This window comes from Podarcis vaucheri, assembly GCF_965113315.1.
Source record: "Podarcis vaucheri genome assembly, chromosome: 5".
In the NCBI taxonomy this organism is placed as follows: domain Eukaryota; kingdom Metazoa; phylum Chordata; class Lepidosauria; order Squamata; family Lacertidae; genus Podarcis; species Podarcis vaucheri.
The window spans coordinates 44,696,041-44,714,729 of NC_138763.1; the positions used below are offsets into that span (position 1 = coordinate 44,696,041).

Consider the following 18,689-nt stretch of genomic DNA (forward strand, 5'->3'; position numbering starts at 1 on the left):
TAATAATATTAAAAGGCGGCCTGATATTTGGTAGCGGAGGCAAAAAATGCAAATGGAAGCCCTATGGTAACGTAATTAACACTTGACAACTTGGTAGCTTAAAATCCACTGTGTGAGGAAGACCCACAATTTCATGCATAATGGCAAAGACAACCCTAATAATAATGTTAATCAGATTTGGTGATCCCAACCTGAATAGCGTGGCAGCAAAATACAGACTAGGTAAGAGTTTTTGCACGTTCAAGACACTCCCCATATTTGCAGGAGAGTGCCACAGTGTTTACAAAAAGCAGACCTCCTGATGGCAGCATATGCACAAAGCCCACAGAACAGTTGTGTGCATTCACAGTCAGTTAAAGACTTGCCTTTTGGCTCATTTGTTTCCTAGCCACTAATAACAGATCCTCTCCAGTGCTATTATTTATGATTTTAAAATAAAAACTGGTAACCTCCTTGATCATAAAATATCCGAGAAATGAACAAAAGTACATTGAGAATAAATATCCAGAAGATACATACCCAGTACAACTTATGGATTTACACTCTTTGGAGATACTAAAATCTAGCTAGGATCGGGCAGTTTGTAATAATATTTAGTGTGTGGGTTAAGAACATTATTATGCTATTATTATAATGTCCATCCAGCATGGTGTACAAGCTTTTTTCTTCAATAATAATAATATAATAATAATGTATAATGGAAGAAAATCCTTAATTACTGTATATTCAGTACAACGCTAGCTATAGATAAAACTAATAACCATTCATTTCGCAAAGTGAATAGTAAAAAGAATAAAGTTTTGTGTTTAGTGTTTTATTGAAAATAGCCATTGGAAAGCTTTATTACTGTGTTTATTAGAGGGGTTTTTTAATGCATTGGTTTTAACTGCATAAAATTATTTTAATAAATATAAATGAATAAATGAGCTGGAAATGCAGAAAAACAAAGTTGCTGAGGAACCATCTTGCGCTCGGGGGAGAGACAGAAACAGTCTGGTGAGTTGGGGAAGTATCCAATTCTCCATCTGTCCGGACCTCCCGCCCTCTTCCCTTGAGCATCTAAGAGTCTCCAAAGCTCCCGAGTCTGCAAGGGGCTGCGCTCAAGAGTTTCCTGCGGGCTCCGGCCTTTGGGAGCCGGGGATGGCCTTGGGGGGCGCAGGGGTTGCGCGCGGATGTCCTGGCTTGCTCCCGGGCCGGGGAGGGGGCACGGGCAGCTGGGAGGGGCCAGAGCACCGACTGAGAGAAAGCGGCCGGCAGGCGGGCCGGGGAACGGAAGGGAGGGCAGGGCGGGGACTGGAAAGGAGGTGAGGCTGTTCTCCTGGGTCCAGCCCCCTCGCTCCACGCCGAGAGAAATCCGCTATGGGCACCGGCGCCCGACGGAGCGCCCTCGCTGTAGCCTTTGCTCTCCTTCTCCCGCGCCCCCCAGTGTCCGCGAGGGGGCAGCGGCAGGTGAGGCTAATCCCCCCCCCTTCCCCAGGCGCGCGTGGTTTGGGCGGCTTTCTGAATCCATCTGCCTCTCCCCGGCCTGAGCGCGACCAAGCGTGGGATCTCTCGGGCGGGCTGAGGGGAGGGAGTCGGAGCGCGCGCGCGCGAGGAGAAGTTGAGACTTTCCTAACTCCCTCCCGGGCGGCGGACAGTGGCGCTTGGCGGGTCGCGGGGAGGGCGAGTCCGTGCCTCCCTCACAGCCGGTGCTGAGCTCCGTGGCGCCGGCGGCAGCGCCGCTGACTTCCTCCTCCTCCTCCGTGCCGCCTCGTTGGGGCGCCGCAGGTGAGGAGACTTTTCGGTGAGAAGGACTTTCCGGGAGGAAGTGTGCAAGTTGGGTTGCTTGGAGGGTGGGACGGATGGGACGGCCAGTGTGTTTCATCCTTCTGGCAGCGCCTCTTGGTTCTGGCTGGTGTTTCCTGAGTAGGGGGCTTCTGTCTGGGATGTTGGTTCTTGGAGTGGTAGAGACTCGAGTTTGGCGCGAAAGAGGCGCTGTTTCTGCCATGGGCTTCGTAAGGACCTGAGAAATGCTCCTGCCCCGAGTCAGGCCAGAGACTCATCTTGTCCGGCCACCTGTTTCTGCCCCCCCCCAATGATCCTGGGGCCCCGGAAAGCTTCCACATCAGCTTTGAATCTGGAAGGGATCCCGAGGGTCATCCAGTCCAACCCCCTGCGATGCAGGAATCTCAGCTAAAGCTTCTGTCCTGCTTTCCTCGCTCTCCTTCCAAGTAATATTCAGAGGGACAGTATTTCCAGCCTTTAGCTAGAATAGTTATCTAGGCTCATGTGCAGTCCTCTAAAAGTGCAAACGTGCTGTTGACATGATTATTTTTCTCCAATGAACTCTGTAGTTCAGGAAGGCAGAAAATAAGCACATAAAGTTGTCCCCTCCCCGCTGAATTCTACGCTGGAAAATGCATCACCTGTTGGATTTTGGTTTGGCAGGCAGCGACTGCCGGTAAATACATAGAGATCCAGTGGTGATGGTGATGATAACAAATCACTTGCCACATTCCATCTCAGAAAAGGTTTGCTAACTGAACAATTCATTTGGGCGATGCAGCTCTGCAGCCAGTGTTGTTCAAACCATTTTGGGGGTGATCATAAAGGTAAGGTTCAAAAATGGCTTTGTTGTGCTTTAATTCTAAAGCAGCCTTCCCCAGCCTGGTGCCCTTCAGATGTTTTGGACTGCAATTCCTATCGGCTCCAGCCAGCACAGAGGCTAATGGGAGTTGTAGTCCAAAGCGTATGAAGGGCCCCAACTTGGGACAAGTTGTTAGAAAATAATGAACTCATCGACATGACTGCAACACTGGGCCCTGCTGCATCATGGTCAGTGTTTGAACTCCTGAAGTCTTCCTTTCCTTGCAGTCGTTTGCATTTTCTTGCTGTGCTCTTGCCCATATACTGTTGGCTATGACTGAGGTTGGCAGAGGGGAAGGTGGAAGTATTCAGATGACAGGTAGGGCATATGCCTCCTAACCTTCTGTGCCAGCCCCCTAAGCTACTGTTTGAAGCTTATGGGGTGGCATGATTTGGATAAAATTGGGTGAGGAGGGAGTTAAGGGCATGAGCTTGTGGATTGCATTAAGGGCCTCTTATTTTCACCTCTGTGTCCTCTGTCCTAACTCCAGAACATCCCTGTGGACTACATTATCCACCCACATCTCAACTTGGACAAGGAGGTTGGTGCTATTTCATGTCCAACCCCCCCCCCACCACCACTGCAGTCTTTTCCTGGTTGACTTCTGAGCTGCACCAACTCACTAACACCTTTGCTTTATTGCAGGCAGGCAGTTGAGCTCCCTGGTCTGGTGGGGCAAAATTCTCAAATCCTTTGCATCCAAGGGAAGGGTGAAAAGAAACCATTGCAGAGGCCAGCTGTCCTTCTAGGGCACTGCACGGGCAGGGATTCCTGTGAAGGAAATGATCTGAAGCTCCTCAGGATCTTTCTGAGCTTGCCCAGGAACTTTGAAAGGGCCCTGCATTTCTACTACCAAGATGGCTCTGCAAAACTTCACACAACCTCAATATCACCCACAACCCACTGGCCCAAGTGGTGGTCTGCTGGGCTTGTACAGTATGGTGCACTCCTTCCTAGGGATTGTACAACCCAACACCTTCCCAGCAGGTAAGTGGTATAGCAAGGCAGGTTTTGCCAGACCAGGTCTTCCCTATGATCAAGGGCTACTGTGGTACAGAATAAAATTGGGTTATGAGCCTGTGAAGGGAAAACATATCTTCTCCAAAGACTGTGATCAACAGCTTATTTTCTCCATTATGCACACAGGTCCCACTTTCCAAGCACCCACTAGGTGAATATTCACTTATTGAACATGAGGAATTAACACCTGAACCTCGCTATACACATCACAGATTCAGATATCAGAACCGAGAGCATTTTTTTTCCTTCCTTGTTTGCTTGTTGGAGAGAGGGGAAACTGATGGGACAAATCAGAGTGCATTTTGCAGTGGGATTTCCTGGTTTAATTTTTGCGGGGCTGGGGGGAGTCAATATTCAATGATCAGGAATGCGTTATATATTTCCCCATAGGAATAAATGGAGATCAATGACTTGTTATTCAAATGCTTGCCAAACAAACGATTTCAGGGAACACATTTGTGTTTAGATAGCAGGACCTGCACGTACTGAGAAGTTGCCTTTGGGATAGATGTTGCAGTTGACAACTTTCCCAGGATGAGACAAGAATTGATAACTGATAAGAGGTGTGGATGGCAAACAACTTTTGAGTTTCCAGTACCTTGCTATGGCACAATACAGGGATGTACTGTCAACCTAGTGCTGGAGACAAAGGCCTGTACCCTGCAAAGTTGGTCTGTTAGTGTGTGGAGTTCCACCTGTACAGCAGGACTGCCTCTCCCCATGTACACCCACACTCTGTTCTTTAGGACTGGGGAAAACCCCAGAACAGATTTGCGAGTGTGTAGATGAGAGGGAGAGGAATTCCCATTACTCTTGTGGAAGTTATTGTACTAAGGGGATGACTTTGGATACAACCAGAAAACTGTATTTTACTATGCTAGGATGAGATATTGTGTCTTTTGCTTTTGGAGTCCATATTTGTGACAGTATGACTAAAAAGTGGGTGGAGGAGATGATGGGGCATACCGTAATTTACACATCAGTGAGTCTGGCAGATAGAAGCCACATACCATTAGCTGCTGGGTGCGTTTATTGTGCAATATTCCTTCCTCAAATGTTGAAAAAATATGAGCCAACCTTTGGAGAGTCTTCATATCTACTGAGAGAACAGCATGCAGTGCAATTCTGTGCATGTCTGTGCAGAAGTAAGCTCCAGTGAGCTTAATGGGAAATGCTCCTGTGTAAGTGGGCACAGGAATGTGGCTTTTATTTCTCTCCTTGCTCCATTTGCCTCCTTGCTTGTTTCAGGCTCCTGTGCCAATTGCCAGAACAGGTTGTTTTTAAGTGTAAAAAAAAAAACTTCTTAAAGAGAAAAATAAATTGCTGAACAAATGTTTGAACAAATTCATGCAGGCACTTGAGAAAACAACACAAAAGGAAAACTGTGTCTGAAGCAAAAAAAAAAAATTGTAAAAAAAAAAATTGTAAAAAAAAAAATTTGGCACCAAGTTTATAACTACTGTGTGTGTCCTTTGAGGAGGGAAGGCAGAGGGAAGCAGCAGGCAACCTGCAGCAAAACAAAAGTCCACACCCACTCCTGTTTCTGTATACGTCTTTGTGCAGTTTAAGAGGAGCCACATAACTAACTTTCAGCCTGCCCATATGCATTTTGCATGATAAACCTCCAAGCTGTGTCATGCTTTCTAATAAATGGTGCCAGACTTTCATGTAAAACTCCAGCAGAAGGTCTTAGAGGTCTCTGGCGAGAAAGAGAGAGGGAGTATCCAGAGACAGCTCTGAACATATTGGTTCCGGTGACAGAAAATACAAATGGCCCCTCACTACCAATGATTTGTTTAATTGAATCTCTGCCCATTTCACATATAATCATAGCTGTCAGCTTTTCCCTTTTCTTGCGAGGAATCCTATTCGGAATAAGGGAATTTCCTTTAAAAAAGGGAAATGTTGACAGCTATGCATATAATTGCAGTTTACAGGCAGCCTTCAAATGCAGCCCCACATACAGTCCTATGCAGTAGTCAAACCTGGAAGTTACCAGAGCATGGATAACTACAGCTAAAGGCTCTCTGAGGTCAGAGCACAGGTCACCTGACACCACCAGCATGGCCTTGTCATTTAAAAATGTCCCTCATTCTCTGTGTTATATATGAATAGGAGGGAGACATGATTAAAGAAGTGTGGCAGCCTTTGCTTCATCTAGCTTGGCCTTGAGGTAGGCTGTGTTATCTGGGATAATCACGAAGAAGGCCCTGAGATTATGATTTCTTATCTTCTTGTGATGCAACTTAAAACGTTGTTGGGTCCTCTTTTTGTAGCAGTGTGTTGCATGCTGACTCATGTTCTGTTTGTGGTCAGCAACCTTAACTTCATGACCTTCCCAACAGTTACTGACTCCTGCTCCTTTAAAGACCAGACACAGACAGACTCCTAAAATCAATGATTTAGCTAGTCACAATTTAAAGGTTTGTTGTTTGTTTAGCTAGTCCCAATTTAATGGTTTGTAATAGCTAGTGAGGATTGGTGCCCCTTTTGACCTTCAAACCATCAAATTGGTTAGGTATGAATAAGATCCCTGCCCTTATGGGAAAAATTGACTCACAAATTAAGACTGGCAAGAGGAACAAAGCACAAAGATACCTTTGCTGGGAAATGCTGGAGCCACACATTCATCCACAAATTCTCCAGAAAAGCAAAGGCCAGTTCCAACTCATGGATCACTTAATAAGATTTTTTTTTTTAAAAAAAAAGCAGATGTATACTGTTTTAAGTTTAGGTGTATGTACAGGAATACAGGTTTTCATAATGTATTTTTGGGGCACGTGAAATGTAAAAGGGGGGAAATGAACAAGGTCCAGCCTAAGAACAGCCATGCTGGGTTAGTTTGAAGGTCTAGCTGGGTCTGCTTCCAAGACTGGCCATCTTGGATGCTTCAGGTAAGGGATGAAGCCAAAAGCTTCCTCTTTGTTGTTGGTCCCCATATATGGTATTCAGAGGTTTATTGCCGGGGGGCGGGGGGGCAGACCATTGTCAGTCCTGGGGCCACATTCCCTTCCGGGCAACCTTCCAAGGGTCGCATGCCAGTAATGGGTGTGGAAAAAGGCACACGTGGGTAGAGCAATTAATGCAAATATTACTTTTCCTAGATAAGGCTATTTTCCTAACACGCACTCACACTCTCTTTCATCCATCCAGGCAGGCAAGAGGTGTTACCAGAGTTCAGGGGCTCATTCCAGCCAGGCAAAAGCATTAGGTCTGCAGAGGAGAGCCAACAAGGGGTGTGGCCTGGGGAGAGTTCTGACTGTGAGATAGAGAGACTTGGAGGACAACATTATGCCCCTGGGCCTGAGGTTCCCTACTCTTTGCCTCTGACAAGCGAGGTTCCTTTTAGCCATTGTTTGCTAATAGTAATTAAAAGATGCAATGCTTTTAAAAAGCTGTATAAGGGCTGAATGAGGTGTGCGGGGAAACATTTCATTTTCAGAACGGCTCCTAACAGCTTCTAACATGGCATTTGCTGCCATTGTTGGTGCTCCCTGCTGGGTTTATATTTGCAATGAATTATCTGCCACAGTCCCTAAATTTGGCTAATTATGGCCAGTTCAGGAACCCACCAGTCTATCTGTGAAATGCTGGGTTTTATTGTCCAGATCACATATGTTACACAGCATAAGAACCAAATATCTGTCATTTTGCTGTCCCTTCACAGTTTTGAGGGATCCTTTTGGAGTACCTTACAGTCTCCTTAGGATTTTACTATGCTGAATATTTTGGCGGTCATTTGCAAATCTCATACCTGCCTCCAGATAATTTGTGAACAAGTTAAATATTGCTTCTCACAATAGAAAGTCCTTCAGGGTGGCCTTCATGGCTTATTTCCCCCATTGTTTATTCCCTCTGCTTTTGATTGTTTGATCACTTGCCATTCCATAAGCAGACCTGTTCTCTTATCCCATGACTGCTAAGTTTACTCAAGAGGTTTTGGTGGGAGACTCTCTCAGATGTTTGCTGGCAGTCCAATTATGTCAACTGGATCAGTCTAATTGATCTCCATGTTTTTGTTGGCAGTCTCACATAGTTATACAAAGACTGGTTAGGCAGTACTTCACTGTGCAGCATGTTTGCAACCTGAAGAGCCATTAGCATGGACTTTGCCAAACTGCAGAACCCAGTCAGAAATAGACACCCCAGCATATTTTTCTGTCCTTCCATCATAAACCCCTGATGCCCTCAGTAGTGATTTTTTAAAATATACCTTTCATCAAGATTAGATGTAGCCCCTGGTGGCTGGATAAACTAGGCAGAGAATGGATTCCACAGGAAAATTGTATCCTTAAGTCCTCTGTAAGACGTGTGGGGCAGAGGGAGTGAGGAATTGAGCTATTTTATCCCAAGCCTTGAGAGGGCAATGGGATTTAACAGGTCATCAAGGGAAGCCAAAGCAGATAGGAATATTCATTTGATGTCAACACTCCACCCACTTTGGCTGGAGTGGCACTCTTCATAGAATGCATGGGTACCAATATAACTGGTTGCAGCAAGGGAGCTGTTCCAGCTTCAGTCAATCATTAACTTCTCTTAAAAAAAAATAATCCTAAGTGATCTGATTCCCAGATGCAGAAGAGAGAAGTGTGTTTGGGGGGCAGGGAGGAGGAAGGCAAAGAATGGAGGCAAGAGAGATGGCAAATGGGACCAGGAAGGAGGAACTGGAAAGGGAAGGTGGATGTCTTGGGAGGGAGGAACAAGAAGTGCTGTCACCAAGGACTCCATGGCCCATTATACAATCACACTAAACCAAACAGTGGCTTGGCACAGATGAGGGTTACTGGAAAGAAAATCGCAGCTGCTTTGCTCTTCCTGCCTTGCTGCTGCAAGCTATAGTTTGTCTTAGGGTTACATCTGAACCTCACAGTTTGTCTCAATCCAGAAAAGCCACGAGCTGTAGCCAAGGCTTGTTCTGTGGCTTACCACTCGTGGCTTGTCTGGGAGGAATAAACCAGGAGCCCGGCTCACAGGTGTGAACTGTGCCACAGAGTCCTGGATGACAGCACCTCTTGCTGCAATCTTCTCTTCCGAAATCCACATGGGTCCACAGTAAGCATTATAAAGTTTTTAAAGGCTTGGTTCAGAGCCACGTCCTCAAGTTGTGTGGGGCCATTGTCCACTCTGGGCGTTCAAATATCATGAGTCAGGGTTTACACATTTTGACCTTTTATGTTCTTTTATGATGTGGTTTCTTTATTTTTGTGGTTGCATTTCCCAGCTTCTCTGGCATGAGGGCTAAAAATCGCTGCCTTTGTTGCAATACCGCTAAGAATACTGAGCCATTTATTGATGTTCTGATGATTTAATCACAGTCATATTTTCAAAGATGGCTACAGCCTGTACTTTCTTGGAGTCAGAGGAACTGGGGTTCAAGCCTAGCAGAGAGCCATACTGAAAGCCATGCCCATCCCCCCAGTTTCTCAAGAAGAGCTGCGTGCTGAATTTTCTTAGTAGCAGTTTATTTATTTATTTTTACATTTATTTATTAATTTATATACATCAAATGACCACAGGGTGATTTACAGTATAGAACATAATAAGCAATATATGTCAATACGTTACTAAATATCCATACAATTAAAAAAAAGTTTATATACATACCAATTATTGTGTATTATGAATTGTAGTGGAGAATATATAATAGTACATAATACTTTATGAGCAAGACATACTAAGCAGTAATGTCAAATTATGCACTATGTCTTCCCAGCAGTGAACATCACAACTCAACGGAGTTATTGCCTACTTATCTCAGGTGCAACTATAGAACAAAGCGCATATCAAAGAACAATAGCCTCTTGATAAATATGGGAGAGGAAAACCTGCTGGATATCTAAAGTGCAGAAATAGTGTACAAACGCACAGACTTTTCTGTATACAGAACTAGCTCTTAATCCCGCCTTCCCTTTCTTCTCGTTTTTCACCCTGGGATATCTTCACTTCCCTGCCTCTCTCTCAGGGGCCTTTCATCATCTATCTGATACTTTCATGGGGGTGCATACTTTGCTCTCCTAATGTTTCCCCTAAGGGAAGAAACCAAAAGGGTAGTCCTATCCCTTGAGGTCATCCTTATGGGGACCATCACTGGTAGCCTGCAGCCTGCCTGGTTAGTAGAGTCCAGTTTGCTTGCCTCTTTGCAGCAACAGCTAATGGACACTGCCTCATGCACTCAAATGCTGAAAGATTAGTATAAAATGTTAAACAGTCTTGGAAAGTATCCTCCGCTATAAGAGGCAGAGAGTAAGGTCTTTGAAGCTCACCGTGCTTTCCTCCCTGGAGGCACCCCTATGCTTTGTTGCTATTTTACACACTCCAAAACGGAGCCCTGGGCATTGTGTATGTGTGTGTGTGTCTCCTGTGCATGCAGGCCTTGGCTCCGATTTAACTTTCTGTGGTCTGGTTGTTTGCACATATTTATAAGGCCATTCTATCCAATGAAGAGAAAAGCTTCCTAACCCTCTCTGGTGTGAGGTCTGCACACACTGGTTTGTATTGGACATGTGGCAGAGACTCTTTCTCCATCCCCTCTCCTGTCTCCATACCACTCCATACTGTCAATAGAGATTCCAGTTTCCAGTCAGTTAGCTTGTCCTCAGCCAGACCTGAGCCTTAGCATAAGGTAAAGGTAAAGGGATCCCTGACCATTAGGTCCAGTCGTGACTGACTCTGAGGTTGCGGCGCTCATCTCGCTTTATTGGCTGAGGGAGCCAGCGTACAGCTTCTGGGTCATGTGGCCAGCATGACTAAGCCGCTTCTGGTGAACCAGAGCAGCGTACGGAAATGCCGTTTACCTTCCCACCGGAGCGGTACCTATTTATCTACTTGCACTTTTGATGTGCTTTCAAACTGCTAGGTTGGCAGGAGCAGGGACCGAGCAACGGGAGCTCAGCCTGTCGCGGGGATTCAAACCGCCAACCTTCTGATCAGCAAGTCCTAGGCTCTGTGGTTTAATCCACAGCGCCACCCATGTCCAGTTGCCAGTCAGTCAGCTTGTCCTTAGCCAGACCTGAGCCTTGGCATACTTCTTGCTATATTTAGATAAATATTCAGCATAAAATGGACTCTGACTTGCTTTTTGATGTTTCTGTGCTTTCCAGTGCTTTTTACATCTTGTTCTTCTTGAAAACTCCTCGCAACTTTATAATGAAAGCACCAGAACTAGTCGCTGTGTTTCCGTTGCTCAGGAAAAGTGCTGCTGTTAATCTCCACACACACACACACACACCCCCCCCGCTGCCCACAACTTTTGTTAATGCAGGAACTTCCCGTTCAGTAATGCTACCCTGCAGACTAATAGTTAGATCATACCCTGTTGTCATAGCCCCATAGTCTTTCGCCTCCAGCCTTCGAGGCTCAACACTGCTTATTTGTGTTTATGTAATTCTGTGAATCACATCTCAATTTACTGTCAGTGCATTTTTCTTTTTCCTGGGCTTTAAATCTGATTGTGTATAATGATGAGTCTTACCTGCTTGCATAACAAAGGGAGGCATTCAACAAAGTTTTACTCAGGGTAGACCCGTTGAAGTGAATGAACCTAACTTAGTCACATTTGTTCATTTCAGTAGGTAAAATTCAGTTGAATACCACCCAAAGTCACTACAGGTGGTTTAGACCACAGCACCACCCGCGTCCCTTCAAGCCTGCTAGTTTTACCTAAAACCTGGAGAAACTGATATTCTCAGTCCCATATGTTTACAGGCTAGAACCAGCTGCTCAGTAGTGGGAGAAGAATACATAGGTGGGCTGTTGGCCTGGGTTAGCGAGGCTCATCTTAGGTGCTTATGTTTTTACCTGCTAGATCAGAGTGGGCAGAAGGCAGATCTAGCTTTACTGGTAGATCTTTGAGTGATTTGCAGTAGATCAGCAAGTGTTTCCAACTGCCAATTGTTTTGTGGCAGCAAAAAGATCCCTTTTCTCCAAATTATATTGTTGAAATGAAACAAGCTTGGGGTAGCTTGGTGTGAATTTTTGTGCGGAAGGAACATAGGCTCAGAATTATTTAATGCTAAGCACATGTATTTTGCATTAGGCTCTGGGTGATGGATCTCAGGGTTCCACTTAAAACCAAGTAAACCTCACAAGCCTGAAGGTCTGGTCTGTTTTCTACAGCATTTTCCTCTTCAGAGCTGTTGAAGCTCAGAGGCCATGTTTGCTAAGCATACAGTATGGCACCCCTTAGTGGTAAAGTGGGGGAATTGCTTAACTTGGGCTGCAAAGGGGGAAAAAGTTTCTTTTCTATCAGCATAATGTTTATTGAGCACTATAGCACATGGCACAAAATAAAAAGAGAGAAAGAAATTTCATATGTGATGTGCATAGAGTCATTCAAATGGGTTATAGCAGGAGAGCTTTGGAGAAGGACAGCTGGAGAAAATAGGGTCTCATCCTGGTAATGTAGGCTACGGGTAGGAATTTCCAAAGAGATCTCAGTGTTGAGTGATGCACAAATGTCCAATAATGTAGGTGATGGTATATTCCCTCTTCCCCCTCCCCGCCACTGCTGACCCCTCTGTTCTTCTCCTCAGATCTTCTGACTCGCCTGATCCAGCGCCAGGTTAATTTCACAGACCCAGCAGTGTATAAAGAGGTGATTTATTTATTTTTTGTGTTGGGTCATGGAACTCAGAGGCTAGTGGGTGGCAGTTGGTGAACCTGGGCAGGGATGAAAAGGAAATGTTGGTGTGGTAGGCTCAGCAAACACCAAAAGGTTGACACTTCACCCAGAAGTCAAATGTGGTCAGTGTCCAAACAAACAAACAAACAAACAAACAAACAAACAAACAGTACAAATGAAAGCATTCTCAGTTGTTCTCTGCAAGCTTCATAAACCCAGTAAAGATTCTGATAAGGACTCAGGGATGCATGATGGCCCCTCTTTCAGGAGAGTGAAATTAAGATCAGCTGTGGCGTTGGAAGGAGAGTGCTAGGGAAGAAGTCCAGAAAAACCCTGGTTTGGAGGATCAGACTAGGCCAAGCTTGCCTAGACAGTGCCATGCCTTCCCAGTACACTTTTGGTGCTAGCATGCGCTGTTTACATTATTCTGGAAGGCTAAGGAGGGAAGGTCTTCTGAGGTCTGAGCATCCACAGCCACATTGTTCATAGGGATTACTGGACCTGTGATTATGTGTGACTCTGGGTGGGAACTTTTGAAGCCCGAGTGCAAGAATGCAGTGCCCTGTGCAAGCACATATATACCCTGATGACTAACAAGAGCAGCCTGATCCTTCCCAGGAATGCAGGAGCGGGGGTAGAAGCCTGTAAGCCCTGGTATATGCTGCTAGGTCACTACCTCTAGATGAGCAAAGTGGACTCCAGAATAACAAACTTCATGTCCAGTACATGGCCAAGAAAACATTCTAATAAATCCAGATTGTTTTTGAAGAAGAACCATCAGTGGACTCCTGGGGACCACCCTGTGCTGAGCCCTTCACCCTTTTATTTTGGGGCAGGCAGGTGTCAGCGTCTTTGAATGATCATACTAGCTGACTACTGTGTCTGTTTGTTTTCTTCTCTCCTCCCCTCCCCTTCTCTAGATGTTTGTATACCAAGCAGGCTTCCTCGTTTGCCTTGTCATTGGTCTTCTTTTCATCATCCTTGTGCCCCTGGTGGGTTTGTTCTTCTGCTGCTGCCGCTGCTGTGGGCACTGTGGCGGCTCCATGTACCAGAAGCAGACGAAAAACACCAATTGCAAGAGGCGGACGTTATTTGCATTCCTGCTAGCTGTCTCTACCATTCTCGTGTGAGTTGAGTAATATACTGAGCACCAACGAACAGGGCGGGAGTGGGTTATTGCTGTGACCAGTTCAGCAAGGAGTTTATTCCAATCTGTCTACATTGCCTGTTCAGCAGTAATGGACAGCATGGTGAGGCTGTGCTGCTCACCTGACTTCCCTCTGGCTGAGTCAGTGCAAAATACTGCAACAGAGTGGCTGAGGGATGAGGTTAAAGGTAAAGGTAAAGCGACCCCTGACCATTAGGTCCAGTCGTGACTGACTCTGGGGTTGCGGCGCTCATCTCGCTTTATTGGCCGAGGGAACCGGTGTACAGGTTCCAGGTCATGTGACCAGCATGACTAAGCCGCTTCTGGCGAACCAGAGCAGCGCACGGAAACGCCATTTACCTTCCCGCCAGAGCGGTATCTATTTATCTACTTGCACTTTGACGTGCTTTCGAACTGCTAGGTTGGCAGGAGCAGGGACTGAGCAATGGGAGCTCACCCCATTGTGGGGATTCAAACCACCGACCTTCTGATCAGCAAGTCCTAGGCTCTGTGGTTTAACCCTCAGCACCACCCGCGCCCCTTGAGGGATGAGGTTGGTGCAGTGCAAATGCACCAGTGGAGCCAATCTGGTGCTTCTGCCAGCATGCTTGCAACATGCTGACCTTACCTCCCACCCTCCATCCTGGTAACTCAGCTGGAAGGGAGGTCAGCTGATGGAGCAGCCCCAAACTATACAGATACTGCCATTCGGACCCAATTTCAAGCAAGATGCACCTGCTTAGCTGTCTGATATGAATTGGCGTGTCTCACCTGCATGTACAATGTTTGTAGACCAGGTGGGCACTTCTCTTATGTGCTGATGTTGTACACATAGTGGCTGCAGGTCTAGTTTAAATGAGACAATTTATTTGTCTACTTGGCATCACTTTTAAGTCTGCCCACAGCCTTTTATGATGGTCTTGTGCAAAGGAATGGCTTCTTGGAGCTGAGGGAGGATGGGATGGTCCCTGCAGGGAGGCCCAACAGGAAATTGCACTGTGCATGTAAGCTACTTCTATTGTGTGGAATGAAAAGTTGAGGTTAGTAGCTCTGGCAGCAGAGACTGAGTTTCCAAACCTTTGGGGAGCTGGGAGATCAGCCACTAGAGACGTTTAGCAGTGCAGTATGATCAAAGTAGGCCTTAATTCTTGCCAGTTCTCAAGCAAGTATATCTCCTCACTGAACAACTACAGAGTTACATTGGAGTCCAGGGGAAATGATGAATAACACTATTTCCAGTCAGACTTGACCTCCAGCATCACTGTTCCTATCAATTCAGCACATGGTTCAAGTCTGAGCAGCCGGTCACTAATTAACCTTGAGGCACATGAGCATAAATGTGTGAAGGGAGACTCCCAGGAGCCTTCTGTGGCATGGCTGGCTTTTACTCTGGAGCATGCCACCACAGGCACAAGCAACTGCCAGAGCCCTTTCTGCACCATTTGTCCTTGCACTAGTTCTAAGGAGGTTCTTGCAGCCTTGAGGGAACCCAGGGTGCCTATGAAGTGCTGAATTATTTCAGTATCATAAAGTTGGAATGGATCTAAAAGTGACCTGGATTAACCTCTGACCAGGGGCAAGGGGAGTGCATCCACCAGGCACCCCCAAAATCAACCTATACATTCAAGATTACAATGTGTTGCAAGCACAGAGTGGGCGCTACAGAGTAAATAGTCGGAGACGAATCACACAGACATGCAAGTCACATGCTGCAGTTTTACTGCTGCCTTTGCGGGGGTACCAGTAGGTATAGAGAAGAAGAGGAGTTTGGATTTGATATCCCGCTTTATCACTACCCGAAGGAGTCTCAAAACGGCTAACATTCGCCCCACTCTGTGGGGTGAGTGGGGCTGAGAGACTTCAGAGAAGTGTGACTAGCCCAAGGTCACCCAGCAGCTGCATGTGGAGGAGCGGAGACGCGAACCCGGTTCCCCAGATTACAACTCTACCGCTCTTAACCACTACACCACACTGGCTCTCATTACCTGCTCACATTGCTTACACTGTATCCCACATTTGCTCCCCCAAAAATGGCACAATGTCAAACAAGACACTTCATAAATAAGTCACAACTTTGTTGGTTATGCTTTTTGACTGGTTGCATGATATTACTAGCTTTTCCTCTTTGAGGAAAAAGAGAAGCAACTTCAGTATGAAGAGTTGTCCTCTCAACTCTGCCTGCTTCCTTCACTGCAGGGCTGGGGATATTTGTGCGTATGTCAGCAACCGTCAGATATCACAGGGAATCAGTGGAGGCTTCGTCACTTTGAACAATACAATGGACAACCTGTTCATGTTCCTGAACTCTATCCCTAAGGTATATAGTCTATAAGCTGTATTATGTGCCTTCCCCTGCTTCCTTTCTGCAGGCAGGTGTCTTTTGTATTGTCCTCCTATCCTCCATGTGTGATCGCTTCTACTGCCCTGCCTACATAGTCAGGTGTTCTTCCTCTTCCTCTGCTTGTTTCCTACACCAGCCTCCATATGCCTTGCCCTGTTCCCCAGAAGTGCACCTCTGTATCCCTACCTCCAACCTCCAGTGATCTACTTCTTATGAGCATCATAGCACTGTTTAGCGGCCATTATCCCACTGACATGCCCTAAATCTGCACTTTCAACACTTCAGTGGCCATGGAAAACTACTTAGCCACTATCAATTAGCAAGGGAAACTGGATCATATGATACCTGAGGAAGAATCCTGTGCCAGGAATAGAGGTCCATGGCTTTTCAAGCACAGGTACAAGGTGAATTCTGGGATCATGACAGAGCTACAGGAGTCATCTTGGTAGTTCTGGACTTCTCAGGCACTTGTTTTCCATATCTGCTTTGATAAGGATATAAAAATATACTCGTTTAAACAGCAGCACAAACTGTTCATAGTACTGGAAGGCACAAACATGCTTTGCTGTTAACACAGAAGAATTATCAAAATGGTGCTGAGCTACATTGTTTACCGAGGTATATTGGTTTAATGGTACCTCCCACTGAAGGCAGCTCCCACAAGAAACACAGGGACCAATATATCATGCCCTGCTAACTTCCTAGAGCTGAATAGTGAATTAAATTGTTCTTTGGGAAACCATTTGCAAAACCTACTTGTGCCTGAAATATCTTTTTAACCCATGCTTAAGCATGGGGATTGGGAGGAGCTGGTCTGGATAGAAACACCCACCATACCTGGAGGCAAAATAACTGCAGTTGTGCTCCCAGTCCACAAAATGTTGGGTTGGCTATGGCTTCAGTGTCTCTTCACCTGAAGAATTAGATGGTAGTCAATTTTGTATATTCGGTTCCTCAATTTTTTTGCAAATAGTATTTGCCTCTATGGTGGAAGATACTCATGAACACTTACTTCTAAGCTGTGATCCGTTATGAAGTTCCAAATATATTTTTGCAGGACAAACCTAAGTGTGTTTATGTCGAAATTAGTGCTCAAAGGGGACTGATTTCCCAGTAAGTGTACACAGGATGGTAGTCTTTAGGGCTTATTTTGTAGACTTTCTACACAATATTTATTTATTTAGGCTATTTATATAATGCTATTTCATAGAAAACAAACATCAATTAAATCAAACATCAATTAAGTATTGTGGAAAGATGTATTCTAATTGGCAGTGATTCAGGAGTTCAAAGAAATCTTTTCAACTGGATTGGTGTAAAACTGGGGAGTGAGACAATGCGGACGCAATGCACTTTAGTACAATGGGCACTTTTGAGTCCTCTGTGTTTAAGCAATGCACATCATGCTGTTGTCCTTATAATTTCATATCCATGACCATAAATATATTCAGGATCTTGATCCCGCTTGCTGCCCCCTCCCCTGCAGAGCATACTGTATTTCATCACTTTCCTGGTTCTTCACAGGAGATTAATGATATCATTGACTCCAGTTCGGTGCCACTGAAGCAAGCCAATCAGAGCCTGCAAGGTGAGTTTCTGCCACTGGCCACAATCTGTGTTGTTTAAATCTTGAGTGAGTGAGGCAAAAAAAGCAGGCCTCAAGCTTGGAAATCAACTGAAATTACCCAGTCTCATTGGTGGAGGTGTGGTCAAGGAGCAAGCCAGGAGTCAGGGTCAAATAGCAGGCCACAACTGGAGGAGAAACCAAGAGTTTGGGAGTCAGAAATGGAGGACAAACTAGCTGGCATGAACAAAGAAAAATGAAGGATTTGGGAAAACACCACAAGAATACTTTGTTGCTGAAGCAAGGCTCAGCTGAAAGGGGTAGCGTTTTATATTTCTTCCTGCTCAGGAAGATACAGTGTCCAGCCAGGGTGATAGAGTCAGACCAGTACTGGAAGGATCTTCACTAAGAAGATGTTCACCTGAAGCTCAGTGCTCTGCCACACAAGACAGCTGCACACAGACCCAGCATTTCCTGAGAATTAGAAGTCTGCCCCAGAAGTTCAGTGGTCATCTGCAGAATTCCTTCCTTTACTCTTGTGGCCTGCTTCATCCACACAGTCATCACTGAGTTCTGCTCCTACTTAAACTGTAGAACGTTGGTTTATACCCAAAGCATTGCCCATTATCCCTTTATCATTCAAGGAGATCTCAATGTCCATAAACCATTTTTTTTCTGCCATTTGGTATGTGACAATAGTGGGAAGCATTCTTGTTGATCCTCTTGTTCTGATGTTTTCTCTGCAGAGATTGGGCAGACTTTGGGAGACAAGATCAAGAATCAAATAGGGGGACGAGTAAACGAAGCACTGGACGATGCTGAACATCTTCTCAATGGTACTGACCTACTGTCTAATGAAGAGTGTGTTGTGGGATCTAGTAGTAGTGATGGAGGCCCAGAAAGTGTGTCTCTTTAACTGTGGCACAGGGCGAGGCAAAGGTGCTCAGAGGACAAAGAAGGTTTAGAGCAGTGTTTCCCAACCTTTTTTGGGCAAAGGCACACTTGTTTCATGAAAAAAATCTCGAGGCACACCACCATGCCAGATGGGTAAAGGTCACTTTTTACTTATGTAAAAAAAAATAAAAAAATAGTAACAGCATAGAAGGTAATGGTTAGGCTAGCATCCCTCTTCCAAACACCAGGTGTGCTTCTTTCTCGTCACGTCCAGCCTCGCTCGGTTCCCCTTCGTTCACACAATTTCTACCGGCCCGTGCGAAACTTGCGTGCCCTCCTCGGCTCTCCCCTCACCTCGCGCCCTTGGGCTTATCTCCTCTTTCCCAGAGCGCGCTTTCGGCGACCAACTCGGCGGAATGCTCCCCTCTCCTAATGGTGGCTGGGCGCGTCCGTCATCGGGAGAGGGGTGGGATCTGC

The 18,689-nt window shown here is 45.7% G+C and overlaps 1 protein-coding gene across 4 annotated transcripts in view; it reads left to right on the top strand.

The window, feature by feature from the left end:
- The first annotated feature begins 1,309 nt into the window (after positions 1–1,309).
- Positions 1,310–18,689, top strand: part of LOC309532772 (prominin-1-A-like) — a 35,084-nt gene continuing 17,704 nt past the window's right edge. Inside the window, exons 1-7 of one of the 4 annotated variants that reach the window (XM_082223432.1) lie at positions 1,310–1,449; positions 3,272–3,613; positions 12,178–12,239; positions 13,187–13,392; positions 15,610–15,730; positions 17,279–17,342; positions 18,065–18,154. In XM_082223432.1, the coding sequence (XP_082079558.1) occupies positions 3,484–3,613; positions 12,178–12,239; positions 13,187–13,392; positions 15,610–15,730; positions 17,279–17,342; positions 18,065–18,154 (673 nt within the window). In that variant the 5' untranslated portion in view covers positions 1,310–1,449; positions 3,272–3,483. Of the gene's footprint in view, positions 1,450–1,521; positions 1,784–3,271; positions 3,614–12,177; positions 12,240–13,186; positions 13,393–15,609; positions 15,731–17,278; positions 17,343–18,064; positions 18,155–18,689 lie in introns of those variants that run through there. The other 3 variants (XM_082223435.1, XM_082223434.1, XM_082223433.1) reach the window with 3 other exon arrangements.